Source organism: Chiloscyllium plagiosum, chromosome 4 (assembly GCF_004010195.1).
Source record: "Chiloscyllium plagiosum isolate BGI_BamShark_2017 chromosome 4, ASM401019v2, whole genome shotgun sequence".
In the NCBI taxonomy this organism is placed as follows: Eukaryota; Metazoa; Chordata; class Chondrichthyes; order Orectolobiformes; family Hemiscylliidae; genus Chiloscyllium; species Chiloscyllium plagiosum.
This window is the reverse complement of record NC_057713.1, coordinates 127,329,346-127,350,163: the sequence shown is the minus strand read 5'-3', so window position 1 is coordinate 127,350,163 and position 20,818 is coordinate 127,329,346. Positions and strand designations below refer to the sequence as shown.

The following is a 20,818-nucleotide window of genomic DNA, read 5'->3' as shown; positions in this document are numbered from 1 at the left end:
ATAGATCACATCTACCACTCTGCCCTCATCAATCCTCTTTGTTTCTTCAAACAACTCAATCAAGTTTGTGAGACATGATTTCCCACGCACAAAGCCATGTTGACTATCCCGAATCAGTCCTTGCCTTTCCAAATACATGTACATCCTGTCCCTCAGGATTCCCTCCAACAACTTGCCCACCACCGAGGTCAGGCTCACTGGTCTATAGTTCCCTGGCTTGCCTTTACCGCCCTCCTTAAACAGTGGCACCAAGTTTGCCAATCTCCAGTCTTCCGGCACCTCACCCGTGACTATCAATGATACAAATATCTCAGCAAGAGGCCCAGCAATCACTTCTCTAGCTTCCCACAGAGTTCTCGGGTACACCTGATCAGGTCCTGGAGATTTATCCACCTTTAACCGTTCAAGACATCCAGCACTTCCTCCTCTGTAATCTGGACATTTTGCAAGATGTCACCATCTATTTCCCTACAGTCTATATCTTCCATATCCTTTTCCATTGTAAATACTGATGCAAAATATTCATTCAGTATCTCCCCCATTTTCTGTGGCTCCTTCTTGTCATCCAAGGCTCCTTAATCTTTCCCCTTCTTGCCTTTCTCATAGGAACAAATTTGTGCATCACTTGCAACAACTGCTCCTTAAACAGCTTTCATATGTCTGTTGTGCCCTTTCTGTGGAATAATTGCTCCCAATCTGTACTTCCCAACTCCTGTCTGATAGCATCATAATTTCCTTTACCCCAATTAAATATCTTTCCATGGTAACTGCTCCTTTACCTCCTAAATACACACCAAGTAAAAGTTAATCAAAACCAATGAAGATGTTTAAATCCCTACATTTTACTACAGAAATATTGTTCAGAAAACCACTATATCTAGTGCTAGACTGGCAAATGTGGCGCACAATGTTATGAAACCATGAATGTTGAGAGTTGGCAGCGTAGCCTTCATTACATTTTTTAACTTAGTTCATTGCCAAAAATAAAGCACCAACTTCAATTCCACAATCAAATGTCATCTAGGTGCAGCCTGGTTTTTGGTTAGCATTTTTGATTACCTCTTCATGTTGATTTTGTAAATATTCTAATTGTTAACTAAATTTATTTTTGTCCCCACCTTTACAAATGGACACCTCTACATTGTACGTACATTTACTGTTTCTTGTTCCAATTTGCATTATATTGTCTAAAATATGTTGAAATTATGCTTCAATACTTAACCAAGTAGCTTAATTGGATCCTGGCCTTTATGACTGCGATTATTTATCTATGTAATAGTTATTTGATCACATTGCTTAATATCACAAACAAATGGTACAATTTTGAGGAGAGTTCAGAAGCAGAGGGATCTTGGCGTTCACATACATGATTCTCTGAAAGTGGCTAGGCAAGATGAAATAGCTGTTAAGCAAGTTTATTGGGTCCTTGGGTTTAGAAATAGAGGCACAGAGTATGAAAGCAAGGAAGTGATTGTACACCTCTTCAAATTAATAATTAAACCACATTTGCAGTATTATTTTCAGTTCTGGGCACCTTAAGGATGGACATTAAAGTCTTGGAAAGAGTTCAAAAGAGATTTACTAGAATGATATCAGGAATGAAGGATTTTAAATACAAGAGAAGTTTAGATAGATTGGATTTATTCTCCTTGGAGCAGGTCCTGCTCCACACCTACCTGATGAAGGAGCAGCGCTCTGAAAGCTAGTGCTTCCAAATAAACCTGTTGGACTACAACCTGGTGTTGTGAGATTTTTAATGTTATATTTATACATCATTATTTAATAGAATACACAATGAGGTGTGATGGAATTTAGGTATGTTGCTTGTAGATATGTACAAAGAGCAACTTCAAATGCAGTGAAACATGGAACATTGACAACTTCTGAGAAGTTACAGTCCTACAGCTCGAGCAAAAACAAAGTCAGATCACATTCAAGTTCAGCAGCTCTCTACTAATTGTTTTGCTTATATAGCTTAAGGTGAAAGTTTAGACTCTGTATAATCCAGTTTACAATACTAGGAGTTCCAGTCATCATTCATGGTGTCATTGATGATATAATTTTGCCATGTAAGACTATACGGAAATAGTGATTGTGAGTAAAACTTTTACCATATAAGACTGTATGGGAATAGTTCCAACAGTGAGAATACCAGAGGAATGCTTCCTTTAAAGTGATGTTATTTCAAGACATTTTATTAATTTCTTATATATGGTATTAAAGTAGCAGGATCAAAATGTCACATAAGTACATTAATTATTAAGCTCCTAATATTAGCAATAATTCTTACCCTAAAATGTTTGTACATAAAATATAAAAAATGTTTGAGTGATTCAGCTCCTTACAATAAATTAATGATACAATACATGAAAATCCCACATTTAATAACAATTCTTTACATAATTAGTTGGTCAGAATTTTGGATAGCATTAAGCCATTAAAACTGATCACCCCATCTGTGGATTAGGATGGGAGAACAATCAATCTGGATTTCTGAACTTGATCATATTTCAGAGATGTCTGCAGGAAATATATATTTGTACGTCAATTAAAAGTTAGATTGGACTCAACAAAAAAGTCCCCATAGTATAACTGCCTCCAACCATTTACAATCTAACATCACTTATGAAGAATAGATACCTGGGGCAGTATCAATGGGGAATCATTGCTTTGGGAACCATACTTTAGCCGAGGAGCATTTACTTAGGTGGTAAGCAAAAGAAAACATAATACAATAATAAGGACTCACTGGTGTATCAATAATTACTATGTCTACGAAGGCCAATCTTCATTTAAAATGCTGACAGTGCTTATCTTAATTTTTAGAACACGCATGAACACTTTATTCAAGTAAAACTACACATCTTCATTCTTAATTCTTAGCTGTGCTGAATTCCTTGTTCATCTTCTCACTCAACTATAAACTTCTTGAAAGTTAACTCATCTATGACGGTCACATGTTATTTTCAACGTCCATTTCTAAACACTGCTGAGTAGTAAATTTCATGTTCTGAGTTCTAAGCTTTAGACATAATCTCAACACTTTCAAAATGGCTGCTATAATCCCTATTATCTCAAAGATACCACTCACTATATGCTATTTCGAGATTCCTTTTCTTCTTTAAGTCATTGAGTCCTATTTCTATACTACTTATCCTGAATTATTATTATTTTTAAATTTCAGTCTTTTTATTAAAGCATTAAAACCCCTAGACAACATAAGTTATATACATATAACTGTAATCATGATACATTAGTATTTCTGAAAGGATGGATACATATGAACTGTTCACGGCAGCAATCTCATTCAGTGGTTTTCTCTCCTGTCTAGCCTCTTGGTTCTATTCTTCCAATCATACTGATCATTTAAATTCAGCCTTTCCAGCTTCGGAATTGGCTTCTCTTTCCTTACCCTACACCATCACTTTGAAGGATCTTTATGAGCTCTCCTTAACTACATGTTGTCCATTGGGCATCACTGATCATGAGCATTGTAATAACCTTCATCTACATGTTGATAATATCTAGCTCTACCTTTTCACCACTTCAGATCTGCCTCTCCAACACTCTCTTGATCCTTCATATCTCCACTATTCCAAAATCAAATCTTAGACAAATTACAATTTCCTTCAGTTTTAACATCAGGTTACTGAAAATATAAGTTTTGCACCACACTACAAATTTTGTTCCCTTACCTCTCCACTAATTCTTCACACCTAACCAAATTGTTTATAAGGTTATTGGCCTCTTCTGTCCTTCAGGCCTTTCCTGAAGAAGGGCTTATGCCCGAAACGTCGATTCTCCTGTTCCTTGGATGCTGCCTGACCTGCTGCGCTTTTCCAGCAACACATTTTCAGCTCTTCTGTCCTCAACTAAACTTGAAACCCCACCTTGCATCTATTGACAAGAATATTTACTTTCACTTCCAGAATGTTCTCCAGCTTTTGTTGTTTCTATTTATTACTAGTTCAACTCTTATCTTCATTGGTTTCCTATTTTCAACCCCAAATGCAGCTGCTTGTATTCTGTCTCATAACAAGTTCTATTCATCCATCACCTCCGTCTTGGTCAAGCAACAATGACCAGGAGCATTCCCTAACAGATGAAACTTCCCCACTTTTAATCAAACATTCTATCACTCTTTTAATCTCGTCTCTTTACAACTTTCCTTGTGTACGTTTGTAAAGCGCTTTGGGAATTTGTCACATTAAATTGTACTTTATAAATGCAAGTTACTGTTCTTAAACTTGATTTAATAATTTGTCTTTCGAAACAGAAAGAATATAGAAACATCATTTACCGTGTGTGGATTGTTGCAAAACCTCTATCTGGATGTGACATCTTTTCCCTTGCATCATGAAGAAGGCCATCTTCACATCCCTAACAAATAGTATATCCAGTTATTAAGTTTGTATTCATTTTAAAATGTACTTTGAAATTTTATTATAATAACACTTACCTCATTGCAAAACATGAAGAGATTGGATACTTCATTTTCTTCATTTGTGGCTCTAAAAAAAGATGGCATCATTTTTTTCCAATACAGTTTCACATCAGTCATAAATATTTTCATAATGGATGTTTTACTTGCTTATTTCCTATAATGATGTGAAATAGAACTCCAACTCCACTATTGCAAGTTCAATCAACTTGGAGAGAAAGTGAGGTACTCTACAGAAGAAATTCTATATTAGAATAATACCATAGTAGTAGTAATAAGACAGCTAACTACTTTATTTACAATTCATATTAAACAAAACATATTTAGGACTTGTGTGTACAGGTCAGTTTGACCACAACATATGCAAGTATTCAAGAGGACATTTTTACAGCATTACTGAATATTCATGACACATTAAATTATACCATCTTCATTTCCTTAGTTTCTTAAATTAAATCAGCATTCACCAAGTGTGTGCAATTAGTTAACGCTTTCCTAACATAATAATAATTCCTTTTACTTTGGTTGAGACTGGTTTATTGTTCAACACAAATTAAGATACTACAAAACACACAAGTATGATTTATATTAACTTGTGCTTCCATTCAAATGTGAATGAAAGGGAAGAAGAGCTTCAGTAAATTAGAGGTAACTAATGTCTTTTCCATTATTTATTAAAACTATCCTTGTCCTCTTGTCACCCATCCTCATTAGCACATACTCTTCATATACTTTTTCACTGCTCTCCTATCACTATCCCAGCCTGGCACCTTCTTAAATATCTGTACAGCTTTCCTTTATATCTTTCTTGGCATACTCATAAAGGTCCAAATATGATATTTATCACCTCCTTCTAAACAATAGCTAACTTCAAGTGCTTTTTTCTATTCTCTTCCCCCTTCCAGGCTGCCTGGTGCTAAGCTCACCAATCTCTTATCCGTCCCTCTCACCAGTTCCAGTTTTGACTCTGTTCTGGCTGCTCCTACACAGCTTCCACTAGAACATACATTCACTTTTTGTTTCGCATGTTTAAAAAGACCTATCCATCCTAATTTTATTGTGTACAATCTTATTGACATTACAGCCTCAACGAAGAACTGGCTGCGATGATACTTTTCTTCTTACTGAAACTTCCCTACCTGGTTATACCTTTTACGACTTGTCTTGATCAAGCCATTGTGACAGTAATGTAGCCCTATCCTCTAAATCCCTTGATATTTTCTCATAGTCTTCTAATTTATTTTCTAAGCATCTCATTTTGTTCCCCTTCACTTAAAATTCCTGTTTATTGCCAACTTCCCCACACACTGCAAAAAATAAACAACTCCCTATTTACTTCCCTCTATCTCTGCAGTGAGCAGCTTCTCATCCTTGGTGATTTCAATCTCCATTTGAATGCTTGCTGTTCTCTATTTTCTGAATTCTGCTTTAAATCTCTCCCTACTTATAAAGTATCCTACAGAGTCAGTTCCTTTAATCTGAGCACCCTCTGCAGCCTCGCTGCCCTTACTGACAGGACTGTGTCTGACCAATTCTTTATATTTCTCTGTTAACAAAATTTCCTTCACCCTTCTCAAACCTACTTCATTAAAATGATTTTTATTTTATAGCCTCAAAATCCAACTATATCATGACTTACTCTGAAACGTTCATATACAGACTAAGTAATCAGGTTAAAAATATGTGACAATTATGGACTAACAGAAATAAACAAATAAATTCAACTATTTACAGTTAAGTCGTGGACTGGATATTGAAAAGGAAGGGTACAGTCGAATTAAAATTTCAAATCAATTCACTCATTATAGGTATTTTATTATTTCAATATCTCATAGATTTCGTTATTTTAATTTTATAAATGTTATCATTTAGTATTTCATTAAATTCCAAGTCACATAAAGAATAGGACTGTATCAGTTCCTTTCCTTCTGCATGTAAGAGAGTTTAGTCAAATTTCTCAGGTGCCTAGCAGAAATTAGACATGGCATTCCTGAACCTGGAAAATAAACCTTAGGTAATTTAACTTTGTAATCTCAAATTCTCAACTATTTAATCTTTGTCTTTTAATTCATTATGGTACTTCTGCAGCTGTTGATGTGCTAAAATCACACACCGACTCTACCATTTTTGATGCCCCATTTATGAATTCCTCCCATTATAATCACTCTCTGTAGTACAAGTTTCACCATCATTCCCTTAAATCCAAGAGATAGGTTGAAAATCTTTGATAAGCAACTGGTTCAGCCATTCATAGCCACATCTGGGTAGGCCACCTAAAACAGTGTCAAGTAAATGCCGCACTACTCAAAGATCATCCAAAAAGGCAAATGTAACATACAGCTTCTCTACTCCACGATAACACAAACCTTCCAATCCTGGCAACATCCTTGTCAATCTTTTCTAAAGCCTTTCAAGTTTCACAACATCCTTCCTATAGGAGGGAGATCAGAATTGTATTCCAAAAGTGGACTATCCAATGTCCTGTACAGCTGCAATATGACCTCCCAATCCCTGTACTCAATGCTCTGACCAACAAAGGCAAGCATACTAAATGACCTCTTCACTATCATATCTACCAGATACTCCACTTTCCAAGGAACAATAAACCTGCACTCAAAGGTTTCTTTGTTCAGCAACAGTCCCCAGAACCTTACAATTAAGTGTAAAGGTCCTGCCATGATTTGTCTTTCCAAATTGCATAGACAAGGTATTTTTCCTGGGTTGGGAAAGTCAGAACTAGACGGCATAGGTTTGGGGTGAGGGGGGTAAGATTTAAAAGGGACCTATGGAGTTTTATTTTCATGCAAAGGATGGTGTGTTTATGGAATGAACTGCCATGATGGAAGCTGGTACAACTGAGACATTTAAAACTCATTTGAATGGGTACATCAGTAGGAAGAGTTTAGAGGGATTTGGGCCAAGTCCTGGGAAATGGGACTAGATTAATTTAGGATATCTAGTCAGCATGGACGAATTGGACTGAAGGGTCTGTTTCCATGCAATACATCTCTATGACTGTCTAGACCCTGTCCTGACTAAACTGTTAATCACCTAACCTTGTCTTTCTGGCTTCCATGGTAGCTGACATTATTAATGGTCTCTCTCTCTCTTTGACAACTGACTGTCTTGTTAACTCTACATCAACTGGTCATTCGTTGTAATTGGACGATGGGTATTCATTGAGAACGTCTGTGCCCAAATATATACACAAAAGAAAGCTGAAAGAATGACTTTGGGTATTGGAACAGCATCCCATACAATGTATGCTGCTGTAAATAAAAGCTTACAAGTCAATAAATTCAGTATTCCATCCTTCACCATCTGACTAACTCATTTTCAAATTTGTCATCATCACCCTTCGCCTGCAAAAACAATCCATGACTCTTCTGTCCTTGAAAACTACTGACTGTCTTGAACTTCTCTCTCTTCTCCAAATTCCAAGGCATACTTACTGGAAGTTCTTCTTTGAATCTCTCTAATCAGATTTTCACAGTACCGATCCAGCTCAAAAAACATGACTTATGGCATCCTAATTGATTGTGACAAAATTGAATTGAAATATCACTAGTCATTCTTCTCTATTTGTCTGCAGTTTGGATACAAATGACCACAAAATTCTTCTCCAAACATTTCTCCACTGTTGAATAGTTCAATGGGACATTTTGGGTTCATTACTATTTATTCAGACAGAGATTCACCATGTAAGACTTCTCTTTTCACTGCTACTCCATTATCTCTGATTTCTGAATTGTATGTTAGTCGTCAGTGGCATTATCTGATATCAAGGTATCAGATTTCACCTGCTGATGATACCCATTACATCCCTTTGTTCTTCAGTTTGCTAAATAAAAGACAGGTCGGATTCACAACGCCACAATATCTACCATGCAAACAGGCACATCCTAAACACGCCCCAGCTTCAATGGTGATCAAATGCTAGATGTTGGCACCAGCATGATACACTGTAGCTATCAAATCACTTGGGCCAATCAAATCCCACTCCCTGCTCCCAACCTAAAGGTAGCAAAGTGCATAATTATATGTTTGCTGTGTTTCTGGACCTATGAATAGTGATGATAAAGACTTCAACTTACTTTCTATCATATGGTTGACCAGGAATTTCTATGATTCTTACATCCTGCCATTAGCATATGTTGAAAGGGTTTATAGATTGCTACTCAATCTTTTTGACTGCATTATGAATGCATTTTCCTTAGCCATTAAGTCCTGTAGTGACATTTCAATGTGGAGCTTCTAGGTCAGAGGTAGGGATGTGATGCACTGTGCCACAAGACCTCAGTTTTCCTCCTCTCCACCTCTTTTGAACCCTCCTCTGTCTCTAACTTGTCTGACTGTTTATCCAACATCTAATATTGGGTGAGCAACAATTTCCTCAAATTAAACACTGGGGAGTCAGAGTCATACAGCACGTAAACAGACCCTTCAGTCTAACTTATCTGCGCCGATCAGACATCCCAATTTGACCTCGTCTCATTTGCCAGCATTTGGCCCATATCCCTCTAAACCTTCCTATTCTTACACCTATTCAGATGTCGTTTAAATGTAATTGTATTTGCCTCCCCCACTTCCTCTGGCAGCTTAATCCAGACACGCAACACCCTCTGCATGAAAAAGTAAACTCTCAGATCCCTTTTTTGTCTTTCCTCTGTCACCTTAAACTGATGCCGTCTAGTTATGGACTCCCACACCCTAGGAAAAATACCTTGATTATTCACTCTATCCACGCCTCTCATGATTATACAAACCTCTAGAAGGTTACGCCTCAGTCTCCAATGCTCCAAATGCATTCAGCTTCTCTCGATAGCTCAAACCCTCCTGTCCTGGCAATATCCTTGTAAATTCTTTCTGCACCCTCTCAAATTCAATAACATCCTTCCACAGAAAGGTGACCACATTTGCACACAGTATTCTAAAACTGCCTCACCAATGTCCTATACAGCCACAATATGACAACCCACTCCTATGCTCAATGTTATGACCAACGAAGGCAAGTGTGCCAAACACTACCTTCACCATCCTGCCTAACTGCGATTCCACTTTCAAGGAACTATGCACCTGCACCCAAAGTTCAGCAACACTACACAGGACTTTACCATTTACTGTATAAATCCTGCCCTGGTTTGCCTTACCAAAATGCAACACCTCACATTTATCTAAATTAAACTTTGGCCACTCCTCGCCCATTGATCCATCTGGTCAAGGTTCCATTATGTTCTGAGATAACCTTCTTCACTGCCCACGACACCACCTATTTTGGTGTAATCTCAAGCTTTCTAACCATACCTCCTATATTCACTTCCAAATCATTTATACAAAATGATGAAAACCAGTGGATATAGCACTGATGCTTGTGGCACACTACTAGTCACTGGCTTCCGGTCTGAAAAACATCCTTCCATGACCACGCTTTGTCTCCTACCTTCAAGTGAATTGTGTGTCCAATTGGCTAGCTCTCTGAATCCCACGTGATCTAATTTTCCAACCAGTCTACTATGCGGAATCTTGTTGAACGTTTACTGAATTCTGTATAGACAATGTTTACTGCTCTGCCATCCCTCTGGGATGAGGAAGGAGTTGGCTAAGATAGAGTGGCAGGAAAGACTATATGCTGGGACAATTAAGGAACAGTGGAGGACTTTCAAAGCAATTTTTCACAGTGCTCAGAAAAAATTATACCAGTGAAAAGAGAAGACTGTAGGAAAATGGATGATCAGCCATGGATAACTAAGGGAATAAAGGAAGGTATCAAATTCAAAGTTAAAAACATATGAAGTGGCAAAGATTAGTCGGAAATTAGAGGATCAGGAATGCTTTAAAGGACAACAGAAAGCCATAAACAAAACTATAAAGAACGGTGAGATAGATCATGAAAATAAACTAGCTCAGAATATAAACACAGATAACAAATGTTTCTGCAAATACATAAATGGAAGAAGAGTGTCTCAAGCAAATATTGGTCCTTTAGAGGATGAGAAATGGGATTTAATAATGGAAAATGAGAAAATGGCAGAGGCATCGAACAGGTATTTTGTGCTGGTCTTCATCGTGGAAAACACAAATAACATGCCAATAATTGATTAAATGGAGGCAATGGCATGTGAGGACCTAGAAACAACCATTATCACTGTAGAGGTAGTGTTGGGCAAGCTAATGGAGCTAACAATAGACAAGTCTCCTGGCTCTGATCAAATGCATCCCAGAGTACTAAAAGAATGGCAGAGGAAATAGCAAATGTGCTCATGGTAATTTACCAAAATTTGCTGGACTCTGGGGTGGTTCTGGCAGATTGGAAAACAGCAAATGCCACTGTTTTAAAAAGGTAGACAAAAGGCAGGTAACCATAAGTGTGTTAGCTTAACTTGTATAGCGGTGATAATGCTTGAAATTGTCATCAAGGAAGAAATAGCAAGACATCTGGATAGAAAACTGTGCCATTGGGCAGACGCAGTAGAGGTTCATGAAAGGCAGGTCATAGTTAACTAATTTACTGGAATTCTTTGAGGAAATTATGAGCATGGTGAACTGCGGGGAATCAGTGGATGTGGTATTTCTGGATTTCCAGAAGGCATTTGACAAAATGCTGCACAAAAGACTGCTACAAAAGATGAAGGTGCACAGCAGTACAGGTAATGTATTAGCATGAATAGAGGACCGGTAACTAACAGAAAGCAAAGGTGGGGAAAATGGGTGCTTTTTTGGTTGGCGATCAGTGGCTAGTGTTATGGCTCAGGGATAGCTGCTGGGGCTGCAATTGTTTACAATTTACATAGATGATTTGGAGTTGGGGACCAAGTTTAGTGTCTCAAACTTTGCAGATGACACGAAGATGAATGGTAGAGTCAGTATGCAGAGGACACAGTCTGCAGAGGGATATAGGTAGGTTAAGTGAGTGGGCAAGGGCCTGGCAGAGGAAGTACAATGTTAGTAAATGTGAGGTCATCCATTTTGGTAGGACCAACAACAAAATGAACAATTATTTAAAATCATGAAAAACTGCACACATTGCTGTGCAGGGGGACCTGGGTGCCCTTGTGCATGAATCACAAAAATTTGGTTTGCAGATGCAACAAACAATTAGGAAGGCAAATGGAATATTGTCCTTTATTGTTAGAGGGATGGAGTTTAAAAACAGGGAGGTAATGCTGCCACTGTATAGGGTGATGGTGAGTCACACCTGGAGTACTGTGTAGAGTTTTGGTCTCCTTACTCGAGAAAAGATGTACTGACACTGCAGAGGAGATTCACTTGGTTAAGTCTGGAGTTCAGAGGACTGGCGAATAAGAAGAGATTGAGTAGACTGTGACTATATTCATTGGAATTTAGAAGAATGCAGGGGCATCTTATAGAAACATATAAAATTATGAAGGGAATAGATATGATAGAAGCAGGAAGGCGGTTTCCACTGGTATATGAAACTAGAACTAGAGGACATAACCTCAAAATAAGTGGGAACAGGTTTAGGATTGAATTGAGGAAGAATTTCTTCACTCAAAAGAATTTTTAATCTGTTGAATTCCCTACCCAGTGAAGCAGTTGAGGCTACCTCGTTGAATGTTTTTAAGGCAAAGATAGATATTTGAACAGTAAGAGAATTGAGGATTATGGTGAGCGGGCGATTAAGTAGAGATGACTCCTTGAAAAGGTCAGCCATGATCTTATTGAATGTGGAGCAGGCACAAGGGGTCAGATGGCTTACTCCTGCTCCTATTACTTTTATTCTCCCTCTGACAAAGCCATGCTCAATATACCTGATCAAATCCGGTCTCTCCAAGTATAGAGTAATTCTCTCCTTGTGAACTTTCTCTCATACTTTCCCTACCATTGAGGAGAGACTGCGTAGACTGCAATTCCCCTAAATTCCTAACAATGAAGGGTGGCACGGTGGCTTAGTAGTTAGCACTGCTGCCTCACAGCGCCAGGGACCCAGGTTCGATTCCAGCCTCGGGCGAATGTCTGTGTGGAATTTGCCCATTCTCCTCGTGTCTGCGTGGGTTTTCTCCGGATGCTCCAGTTTCCTCCCACATTCCAAAGATGTGCAGGTCAGGTGAGTTGGCCATGCTAAATTGCCCATAGTGTTAGGTGCATTAGTCAGAGGGAAATGGGTCTCGGTGGGTTACTCTTTGGAGGGTCGGTGTGGACTGGTTGGGCCGAAGGGCCTGTTTCCACTGTAGGGAATCTAATCTAATTCTGAAGGATCACTCTACTCAAAACGTTAACTCTGCTTTCTCTCTCCAGATGCTGCCATACTTAAGTTTCCCCTGCAATTTCTATTTTTATTGCGGTAAGATATCCTTGCTTCTTTACTCAAATCGTTTTGCAACGAAGGGTAACATAACATCTTCCTTTCCACCAGTTTGCTGCACCTGCATGCTTGCTTGCAATGACTAGTGTACAAGGGCACTTAGGTCCCTTTGTACCTTAACCAGTGTTTCGCCTGACTGAAATGGACAACATAGTTATCCACATTACACTAACGTGTCATATTTGCCCACTCGCTCAATTTGTTCAAGGGTCCAATCCCCAGGAGCTATCGACACTTAAAGTCCACTAATTCAGCTTTCCTTAGATGATCGAATGGCCAAGGAGCAGGAAGCGTCATAATCCAAGGAAAATCTTTCTCCATTCTATTGTAAAAATGGGTATATTATATTTGTCTAGTATTGGGCATTCTGCACCAGTCAGCAACACAATTATTCACTAAAAACAGAGAATTTTAAAAATTCAAAACCTCGAATTTATGACTGAATGATTTTTAGGCAAATCATCAGAATCATCATGGGACAGCAATGACTATTTCCTTGAAACTCAATTATCTCTGGAGTAAGACTACGAAAACCAATATACAATTTAATGATTTTATAAAATCAATGAGCAGTAAAGACTGCTGCGATCAGCCCGCTTAGCACACCAGCCTCATTCCTGAAGATGGGCTTATGCCTGAAACATCAATTTTCCTGCTCCTTGGATACTGCCTGGCCTGCTATGTTTATCCAGCACCACATTTTTCGACAAAAAGATCAACCATGATCTTATTCAAAGGCCAAGCAGGCTCGAGGGACCAGATGGCCTACTCATGCACTTATTTCTTATGTTCTTTAACAATCTCCTTTGTCACCACTTCAGAAAACTCATTCAACTTATTGAGACATGATTTCCAATGCACAATGCCATGCTGACTAGCCCTAATCAGTTCTTGCCTTTCCAAATGCATGTCAATCTAGTCCCTCAGAATCCCCTCCAACAATTTACTTACCACTGATGTAAGGCTCACCGGTCTATAGCTCTCTGGCTTTTCCTTGCTGCCTTTCTTAAATAATGTACTATATTAGCCAACCTCTAATCTTCTTGCACCTCACCCGTGGCTATCATGATACAAATATCTCAGCAAGGGACCCAACAATCTCTTCCATAGCCTCCCACAAAGTTCTGGGAAACACACGATTAGGTCCCAGGGCTTTAACTATCTTTGTGCATTTTAAGACCTCCAGCACCTCCTCTTCTATAATATGGGCACTTTTCAAGCTATCACTATTTATTTCCTCAAGTTCTCTCCATGCCCTGTTGTACATTAAATACTGATGCAAAATACTTGCTTAGTATCTCACCCATCTCCTGTGGTCCACACATAAACACCCTTATTGATCTTTAAGAGGTATTATTCTCTCTCCAGTTACTCTTTTGGCCTAAATGTATTTATAGAATCTCTTTGGATTCTCCATAACCCTATTTGTCAAAGCTATCTCATGTCACCTTTTTGCCCTCCTGATTTCCCTCTGAAGTATAATCCTACTACCCTTATACTCTTCTAGGTATTACCTCGATCACAGTCTATACCAGTAAAATGCCTCTTTTTTTTTGACCAACCTCATTTTCTTTATTCGTCCGGCATTCCCTACCAGCCTTACCCTTCACACTAACCAGAACATACTGTTTCTGAACTTTTGTTATGTCATTCATAAAGGACTCCCACTTCCCAACTGTCCTTTTACCTGCAAATAGCCTCTCCCAATCAACTTTTGAAAGTTCCTGTCTAATACTGTCAAAACTGGCTGCTTTACCATTACCCATTTTAATCACTGTACCATTTGCCAGCTGTGTCTTCCATTTCCAAGAATGTAAACTCTGGAATTTCATCTCTGAATCTCTCCAATTTTCTAATTATCTTCCTTGCTTTTAAGACATCTTAAAACATGCCTCCTTGTTAAGCTTTTCGCCTCACATTGTTGCACATTGCTCAGTGTCAAATTTTCCATGATAGCACTCCTGTAAAGTAGATTGATTTATAAGTGTTATGTAAATGCAGGGTATTGTTTTCAAAATTATAAAAATCTGAATAATTAAAGATGTATAAATATATTGGAGATGGTTCATATGAGGTTTCCTAGATTGACACCTGGAATGAATAGTTGTCTTTTGAATAATGGTTGGAAAGACTGGGTTTGTTTTCATTGCAGTTTATGGCAGTGAGAGGTGACTTGACTCAAGTATATAAGAACCTGAACAATCTTGACGAGGTGGAAATAAATAAGACATGTACTCTTGTAGGCAAGTTCAGCACCAAGGGCCACTGTTTTAAAATTATGGTTTGCCCTTATATGGCAGAGATGAGGAGATTGATTTCTCCCTCAGAGGGTTGTGTGGCTTTGAAACACCCTGCCTTAGAAGGCAGTGGAAGAAAGGTCTTCGAAGACTTTTTAAGGTGGAAGTAGATTCTTGTTCGCCAAGGTAATCAACGGTTGTTAGGTGTCGATTGGAATGTGGAATTTGAACATGAACAGATCAACCATGTATCATCTTATTGAATGGTGGAGTAGGTTTGAGAGGCCAAATTATCTACTCTGCTCCTAATTAATCTGTTTGTATGATCTCAGACCAGTTTCCCAAAACTGAATACAATCTGGTTAAAGACCAGTAAATTTTTGATTAAAGAAGATGAAATCTCAGTTACTTATTAAGAGAATAAAGGGCAAAATATACTACTGTTTGAAACAAACATGAGACATTTCATTATATTTCAGTAAACCAATAACCAACACTTTTTTTTCTCTAACCTCCAGACCTAACGTTGGTAAACATGAATTAAGAGTCAAACTACGGTTGAAAACACGATTGCACATTAAATGGCAGATATAATTAAGGCAGATCTCATGATAGATCTTTTGACATCTTGTCCCCTTTTAGCAATGGTTAAGTTTTGTACCACCAAAACATTATTATATTTTTGTCTCAGGTATACAAATAAAGATCAAACTGAGATATGAACACCACATTTGGACTCTCAGGAAAGTTAAGGGCTAACAATCTATCTCATCTCCATACTAATAATGGCCAAAGTCTGATGAAAGGTGTCTCACATGTTTAGCAAAGTTTGGATTTTAAACTGGTGGCATATAGGTGTTGGTCTCTTTGTACAAATAGTTTTATCAAATAGCTACATCAGTCTTTTCATTACCATGGTTTTGAATCAGTATGTGTCAGAGAGCAGATATCAGTAGGTTTTCTGGAAATTTAATGGAATGTTTCTCATATCCTGGGGCTTTAGGAAGGAAAGATAAAACATTGGAATGTGTTCGCTGGCTTTTGGATTTAGTATATAATAAATTATTCATTTTAGTTTAGAAATCTCAGAGGTGGGAAAGTTTTTTATTCAGTTTGAAGAAGAACAGACTTAGGTCACATACAAGGATAGTTTCTCCCAGAAAAGGAGATGGTTCAGAGCAGTAAGGTAATAGTTTATCTCAGTTTGTGAAAACTGACAGACCCAGAATGTTTGCTGAGAATTCTGCAGATTACTAAAGTCAGATTACTAAAGGACTGGAAAAGCCTAAGCTCTCAGCACTCAAGGGAAACAGCTTTACATCTCTCAGTACCAAAATGGAAAAGCAGTCAACCTATTGATGGAGGAAGGAAAAGAGAGGCTTTTAATAAGTACAAAGGGAGCAAATCAATGCAGGCCCTTGTGGACTATATAAAGTGCAAGGATAAACTTAAGAAAGCAATTGGGAGAGCAAAGGGGGCATAAGAAAACACTGGTGTGTAAGATTATTTCACAAGCATATCAAGGGGAAGAGGATAACTAGGGAAAGAGTAAGGCACATGAGGGACCAAAAGGAAAATTGGATGTGGAGCTGGAAGTTAAACGAGTACTTCACATCTATCTTCATTTTGGAGAAGAATATAGGTACAGAATTCAGGAAGAGGGGCTATAAAGTTCTTGAGCGGTTTGGCATAGGGATTGAAGGGGTATCAGAGGATTTGATGGGCTTAAAATGGAATGAGTGGTAAGGTCAAATGAGTCGCACCCCAGGTGACTGTGGCAGTTGAGGGTGGAAATTACAGAGGCTGTGACCCAAATTTTTAATTTATGTCTGGCCCCGGGCAAGTGACAGAGTGCTGGAAGACAGCTAATATAGTTTAACCTTTCAAGAAATGTGGTGGGGATAAACCAAGGAATTACAGACCAGTGAAGTTGCACATCGGTGGTAGGGAAACTACTGGAGAAAATTTTGAAGGAGACAACTCTCCGATTTGGTGAGGCAAGGTTTGTTCAGGGATACTCAGCATAGTATCAGAGAGAGATCGTGTTTAACAACTTTGATTGAAATTTTTGAGGTGCGACCAGGTGTACAGCTGAGGTTTCTGCAGTTGATGCAGGTTATATGGATTTCAACATTGCTTTGACAAGGTCCCACATGGGACATTAATAAGGAAGTTAATAACACATGAGATCCAAGGTAATTTAGCAAATTTGATCCAAAATTAGCCGAGTGGCTGGAGATAGAGGGTGGTGGGAGAAGGTTGTTTAAGAGGCCTGTACCCAGTGACATGCAATAGAATCAGTTCTAGGCCCCTTATTGTTTGCAATCTATATAAACTATGTAGAAGAAAATGTGGAAGCATGTTAAGTAAGTTTTCCGATAATGCAGAGATTGATCAGGTGGTACACAGTAAGGAAGAAGGTCTTAGGTTACTGGAGGCTACTTTAAGCGCTGTTACTAAAGTGCAATTTTTCTATAATACGTGGTTGCACAAGAATGCAACCATCATGTTATAGAAGAACTACCTGCACTCAATAAATGGCAGAATACTAGGAAGCTCACAGGTTCAGGGGGATCTTGGGGTGCTTACCCATAATCCCTGGAGATTACAGGGCAGGCAAATATGGTAGTTAAGGCAGCTGATGGAACACTTGCCTTGCTTAGTTGTGGCATAGATTATTAAAAACAGGGAAGTTATGTTGGAGTCATATAGGACTTTAGTTAGGCCACAGCTAGAGAACTGTTTGCAGTTCTGGCCACTGCACCACAAGGAGAACATGATTGCACTGGAAGGGGTGTAGAGGAGATTTACGAGGATATTGCTCAGCATGGAGCATGAAGAAAGGATAGATAAGCTCAGAAACAAAAACAAAATAGCTGGAGAAACTCAGCGGGTTTGGCCATATCTATGGAGAGAAAACATAGTCAATGTTTTGGGTTTAGTGATCCTGAATAAGCTCGAGTTGTTCTGTTTACAGCAGAGAAGGCCGGGAAGTAACCTGATTATGATGTATAAGATTATCTGGAGCATGGACAGGATGGATAGAATGCAGCTGTTTCAGTCATTTGAAGGGTCAAAAAGGGGGCACATTTTTGAACTGAAAGGGAGGAGGTTTAGAAGGAATTTGAGGATAAATATTTTTCACTCGGAGGGGTTTGGAATGCACTGCCTGGGAGGGTAATTGAGGTGGAAAACCTCACAGCCTATAAAAGGTACTGAAAAGAGCATCTTAAGTGTCATAACATTCAAGGCTATGGGCCAAGTGCTGGGCATAGATTTAGATTTTAGTCAGTACATACTCCATGGCTTGAAGGGACTCTTCTGGATTGATAAAGAAGAAAAGTTTCTCTAGACTTTGATTAAGTGATAGTAATGGGAGTGGATGGGATTCTGCTTTGCTGAGTGTTTAAAAAACTTAATTTGGTTTATTTTAGTTTTCTTTCTTTCACTTAAACTTAATTATTGAATCCTAATCTGCATCCTAGCACACTTGCACTCCAGTGAATGACTTGTTAATGTTAAATTAAAATAAAAAACAAAATATGATCCATCAATATGACCTCATTTGTTTAGTAGTGACATCAGCTGGAATTATAAAATAACAAACAGCACCCTTGTATAATGCTGTATAATTTCCTTTCAACTCTGTTTCTTACATCCTAGTCCTAATGCATGTATGCGGAAAAGTTCAACTTCTTGTATCAATTTAGTAGAGTAATGATTGGAATGAGGGCCAGATTGATCTCATGGACTGAGACATCTTTGAACGGGGTTGTTAACTGGAGCGATCAGGGAGTCCTGGCTGGCAGATATAGACAGATGATTCAGAGTCTCCTCATTCTAGGGACTGGCTCTGAGCTAGGAAAAAGTGAGGACTGATGATGCTGGAGATCAGAGTCAAAGAATGTGGCGCTGGAAAAGCACAGCCAGTCAGGCAGCATCAGAGGAGCAAGAGAACCAACGTTTCAGGCATAAGCTCTTCATCCTCATTCTTTATGAAGCGCTTATGCCTGAACGTCAATTCTCCTGCTCCTCGGATGCTGCCTGACCGGCTGTGCTTTTCCAGGGCCACACTCTTCGACTGGCTACATCAGAGCCCATGTACTTTACACGTGGAAATAAAGGGTGACTTGGTGATGGGATACCAGCCTCTGTGCAGTTACTTCAGTGGCGAATGGAGAAAACAGTACTTGCCTGAAGAAAACTTGCTCACAACAATCATCTGTGAGTTGGGGTATGCATTTCTGGCATCGTGCCTTTATTTGTGAAACATGACTCATTAAATCCTGCTGTCGAAGACTGGGCCCACAATGCGGAAAAAAGTGTTGTTTTTTTCTAGGCAATGACATTGGGGCGGAAGAAAAGCAACGAGTAATCCTTCTGACTGCTTGCAGATCCACAGCACTATTGGTTATTAGGAGCTTTACTTTCCTTAAGGCACCAGATACTTTCAAGAGTTGACAGATTTAGTTAGTTATTTCAACCCCAAGCCTTCTCTAATTCTGAAATGCTATCGGTTTTATTCAGAACTAGAGAATCCGTATTGGGACTTTTGACTAGGTTAAGTCATAGAGTCATGGAGATGTACAGCACGGAAACTGACCTTTTGGTCCAACTCGTTCATGCCAACCAGATATCCCAACCGAATCTAGTCCCACCTGCCAGCACCCAGCCATATCCTTCCAAACCCTTCCTATTCGCATACTCTTCCAGATGCCTTTTAAATATTACAATTGTACTAGCCTCCACCACTTCCTCTAACAGCTCATTCCACACACGTACCAATTTCTGTGTGAAAAAGTTGCCGCTTAGGTCTTTCCCCTCTCACCCTAAACCTATGCCCTCGAGTACTAGACTCCCCCCACCACAGGGAAAAGACTTTGTCTATTTACCTTATCCATGCCCCTCATGATTTTATAAATGTCTATAAAGTCACCCCTCCGATACTCCAGGGAAAACAGGCCCAGCCTATTCAACCTCTCCCTACAGCTCAAATCCTCCAACCCTGGCAACACAGCAGGTTAGGCAGCATCCGAGGAGCAGGAGAATAGATGTTTTGGACATAAGCCCTTCATCAGGCTTATGCCCGAAATGTCGATTCTCCTGCTCCTCAGATGCTGACTGACCTGCTGTGCTTTTCCACTACTACACTCTTGTGACTCTGATCTCCAGCATCTATAGTCCTCACTTTCTCCTAACATTCTTGTAAATCTTTTCTGAACCCTTTCAAGTTTCACAACATCTTTCCGATAGGAAGGAGACCACAATTGCACGCAATATTCCAAAAGTGGCCTAACCAATGTCCTGCACAGCCACAACATGACCTCCCAACTCCTGTACTCAATATTCTGACCAATAAAGGAAAGCATACCAAATGCCGCCTTCACGATCCTATCTACCTGCGACTCTACTTTCAAGGAGCTATGAACCTGCACTCCAAGGTCTCTTTGTTCAGCAACACTCCCCTAGGATCTTACCATAAAGTGTATAAGTCCTGCTAACATTTGCTTTCCCAAAATGCAGCACCTCGCATTTATCTAAATTAAACTTCATCTGCTAATCCTCAGCCCATTGGCTCATCTGATCAAGATCCCGTTGTAATCAGAGGTAACCTTCTTCACTGTCCACTACACCTCCAATATTGGTGTCATTTGCAAACTTACAAACTATACTTCTTAAGTTCACATCCAAATCCTTAATACAAATGACGAAAAGTAGTGGACCCAGCACTGATCCTTCTGGCACTCCACTGGTCACAAGCCACCAATCTGAAAAACAACCCTCTACCACCACCCTCTGTCTTCTACCTTTGAGCCA

At 39.1% G+C, this 20,818-nt stretch overlaps 1 protein-coding gene across 6 annotated transcripts in view; it reads right to left on the bottom strand.

Annotated features, from left to right (window-relative positions):
- Positions 1-20,818, bottom strand: part of si:ch211-171b20.3 — a 151,967-nt gene that overhangs the window by 69,536 nt on the left and 61,613 nt on the right. For 5 of the 6 annotated variants that reach the window (XM_043689185.1, XM_043689181.1, XM_043689180.1 and 2 more), the window contains exons 3-4: positions 4,460-4,511; positions 4,301-4,380 (exon numbers count right to left, since the gene is read on the bottom strand). The exons of the other annotated variant lie outside the window; for it this stretch is intronic. In XM_043689185.1, coding sequence (XP_043545120.1) covers positions 4,301-4,380; positions 4,460-4,511 — 132 coding nt within the window. The remainder of the gene's footprint in view (positions 1-4,300; positions 4,381-4,459; positions 4,512-20,818) is intronic. 6 annotated transcript variants of the gene reach the window in all.